The following is a 3,247-nucleotide window of genomic DNA, read 5'->3' as shown; positions in this document are numbered from 1 at the left end:
TGTTCAAATTACGAATGACACGAGGCCGCTTCAAATGGTAAAAAGCCGTTTCAAATTACAAATGGCACGAAGCCACATCAAATTTCAAATGGCATGAAGCCGCGACAAATCCCAAAAGGCATGAAGCTGAAGAAAAATCTCAAATGGCATGAAGCCGAATCAAACGCTCCAACAGCTTAAATTCTCATCTGCATGAGCTAAAACTGCACATGGCATCAAATGCTCCAATGGCTTAAAGTTCTCGCCTGCATGAGCTAAAACTGCAACAAGGCATCAAAACCAAACAAGTACCAAATACCAAGGAACGACGAGTGACTTGATCCCTCAACGAGGGTACGTAGGCAATCTAGGGCTCTATCTAGACGCAGTCACAAAATCAAATAAACACCCAAATCCTCAAGTTACAATTTATTCATATTAGAATCAAAGGGTATTCCTTTCCCAAAAGAAAGGTTATAATTAATAGGCGCGTAGCCTAGAATGGGTCGAACTCGAATTAATAAAACCCTCCTCAAAAGAATGAACAAGGGTGAAATTGTGTCGAGTGAATTATTTGTTTACATATTGTGTACAATTTCTGCTCAACACACTTCCTCTTTCCTAATTTGGCAGTAAAAGTATAATTTCTATTCTTCTGAGTTATCAACTTACCCAAAGAAGTACTCCTTTCATATCCTTCATTGAAAAGATTATGAAAATAAGCTCTCACCTGTCTTTAACCACGTTCTCCGTAATTATAACATTTTCCATTCTCATCCTACCTTACTTGGTTCAAGTCTCTTGCCTTCCTTTCTCGTTTTCTAGCGAGTTTATAGATATCCAACTCTCCTTCTTTAGTATCTAATTGCTTGTATAGATCATCAAAAGCTGCTAACTTCGCTTCTCTCACAAACTTCTTTGCCTCATTCTTCGTTGAATTTAATTTTAAAGGAGTGTAGACAACCTTCAAATACAAGCAGACTTGTAAGGGGCAAATAATAAGAAGAAATTAAGCTGCTGTTCTGTGTTTAAGAGTGCTTAATGGAATCATAAATACCAGATCAATTGTAATCAAACTTATCTTCACGTTTCTCTCTTATGAACATGGTAACACAATGTAATGTTACAGATTTGCTGACCCTCGCCCCTCGTAGGTAGCGTCGTGAGGTTTAGCAACAAAAGACTAACAATACTCTGTGACAGCATCCAATTCAGGAAGTAGTAGTCATCTGTCCACAATGGGGAGTGAACCATTCGTGCTACCGTTGGTATCAAGAAAGTCATCAAGTACATCATTGGCATCGATTCTTTCGCTAGCAAGCCTAGCATGATTCTCTTCTGCCACTGACTCACTGTAGTATGAAAAGGAAGGATACGGAGACACATCCGGTTCTTTACTAATTCTTTCTGCTTCTAGTTGGTACTTGCGAATAAGGTCCATCTGAGCAGACATAATGTGGGATGGCCTCGGAAGAAGTTCCACTGGTTCCCCTTTTGGAATTACAACCTGCTCAATGGCTATTCTTGCCTCCTGTAAGATGGATAACAATTTTATCGAACCGTATTGCATGCAAAATTATTGAACTAGACTTTGATTAGACTTAATGTTCCACAGAGATTACTACTGATTATTCAAAATCACCTCTAAAGCATCAATCTTCTCAGATGACTTCAAATTCTCTACTGATCCATAATCCCTTAGCCCATCTTTATGAGCACTTATTAATGCTCGAACTGCCTTTTTAATTTCCATCAACGAGTTTGACTGGAAGAAGGAGGAGAAATCAATGGTAGAACCGTATCAATGAAAAGTTTCTGGTAAAACAAAGAAAGTATAATTTTGATTACCTTAGTCACATAAACGGGCGCTTCATAAGATTTAGCAACAGCTTGAAGCGGCGGATTCTTCTTGAGCTTCGATTGCAAGGCAAGTAGTGCATCTGCCCGGTTGATATCATCTGTTAACTGGGGAGCAGCTTCATCCATCTTCAACTGTTTAATCACTTGTATCACACTGACTTCTAGGATCTACATTAACTGCTCATATTGCAAGTATTGTACTTGAAAATTGCCTGAAATTGCAGTATTGTTCAGGCCAGTAGATGACAGTGAACATAAATTAACACTCGTCCTCTACTTTTAATTTATGTTCACTGTCAATCTACTGGCCTGAACAATACTGCAATTTCAGTCAACCATGATAACCCGATTATCAGCACAAGAGTTTACATAATTTTATGGTGATCGAAAAGCTATGAGATAGCAAGAATAGTTTATAGGGAACATATTAAATAAGAGGCTACTCAATGATTCACAGATCACTTAGCCTTTGCAGTAGTTCAAAGATAATTTCAAAATTTTCTCCTCTGCTGCTGTGATTAGTGCGTACGCATCTCAACTAGGGTTGGATACGAGTTTGAATGAGAAATTTTGGGAAGATCTTGGAGACTTGGTGCAAAGAATTGCTCAGACGGAGAAGATATTTATAGGAGGAGATTTAAATAGACACGTGGGCAAGGAGACAGGCAACTATGGAGGTTTTCATGGTGGCCATGGTTTTGGAGAGAGAAACGAGGATGGGGAAGCCATCTTGGATTTTGCAATGTCATATGATCTCTTCTTAGCCAACACCTTCTTTAAGAAGAGAGAAGAACATGTGATCACCTACAAGAGTAGGTCGTCAAAAACACATATAGATTTTCTTCTAATGAGAAAATGGGGATCATATAACTTGTAAGGATTGCAAAGTTATACAAGGAGAGAGCTTGGCTAATCAACATTACTTGTTGGTGATGGATGTACATATCAAAAAAGAGAGAAAAAAAAACAAGACTTGGAAGTGCCCAAGGACTAGATGGTGGTGGAATCTAAAAAGAGAAAAACAAGTCATTTTCAAAGAGAAAGTAATCACCCAATGCGTGTGGGATAAAGAAGAGGAAGCTAGCTAGAGGTGAGATTCCATGGCTAGTTGTATCGAAAAGTAGCAAAAGAGGTATTAGGAGAGTCCAAGGGCTTTGCTCCACACCAAAAGGAATCTTGCTGGTGGAATGAGGAGGTACAAACAAAGGTGAAGGCTAAAAAGAAATGTTGTAAAGCCTTATACAAGGATATGACCGATGAAAATGGTGAAAGGTATAGAATAGCGAAGCAGGAGGCGAAGAAAGCTATGAGATAAGCTAAGCTAGCAACTTATGACGATATGTATAAGCGATTAGATACCAAAGAAGGAGAGTTGGATATCTATAAACTAGCTAGAGCAATGGAAAAG

General features: G+C 38.7%; 1 protein-coding gene across 1 annotated transcript; it reads right to left on the bottom strand.

The window, feature by feature from the left end:
• Nucleotides 1-500: 500 nt before the first annotated feature.
• On the bottom strand, nucleotides 501-2,307 carry LOC126614370 (protein SEEDLING PLASTID DEVELOPMENT 1-like). The gene is made up of 3 exons (XM_050282029.1): nucleotides 1,828-2,307; nucleotides 1,622-1,744; nucleotides 501-1,510 (listed from the first exon to the last, which is right to left on the bottom strand). Exons 1-3 carry the CDS (start codon nucleotides 1,963-1,965, stop codon nucleotides 1,205-1,207), a joined length of 567 nt encoding a protein of 188 aa, XP_050137986.1. The 5' UTR covers nucleotides 1,966-2,307; the 3' UTR covers nucleotides 501-1,204.
• Between the last annotated feature and the right edge of the window lie 940 nt (nucleotides 2,308-3,247).

The sequence above is a fragment of the Malus sylvestris genome, chromosome 3 (assembly GCF_916048215.2).
Source record: "Malus sylvestris chromosome 3, drMalSylv7.2, whole genome shotgun sequence".
Taxonomy (NCBI): Eukaryota; Viridiplantae; Streptophyta; class Magnoliopsida; order Rosales; family Rosaceae; genus Malus; species Malus sylvestris.
This window is presented reverse-complemented; position numbering and strand designations above follow the sequence as displayed.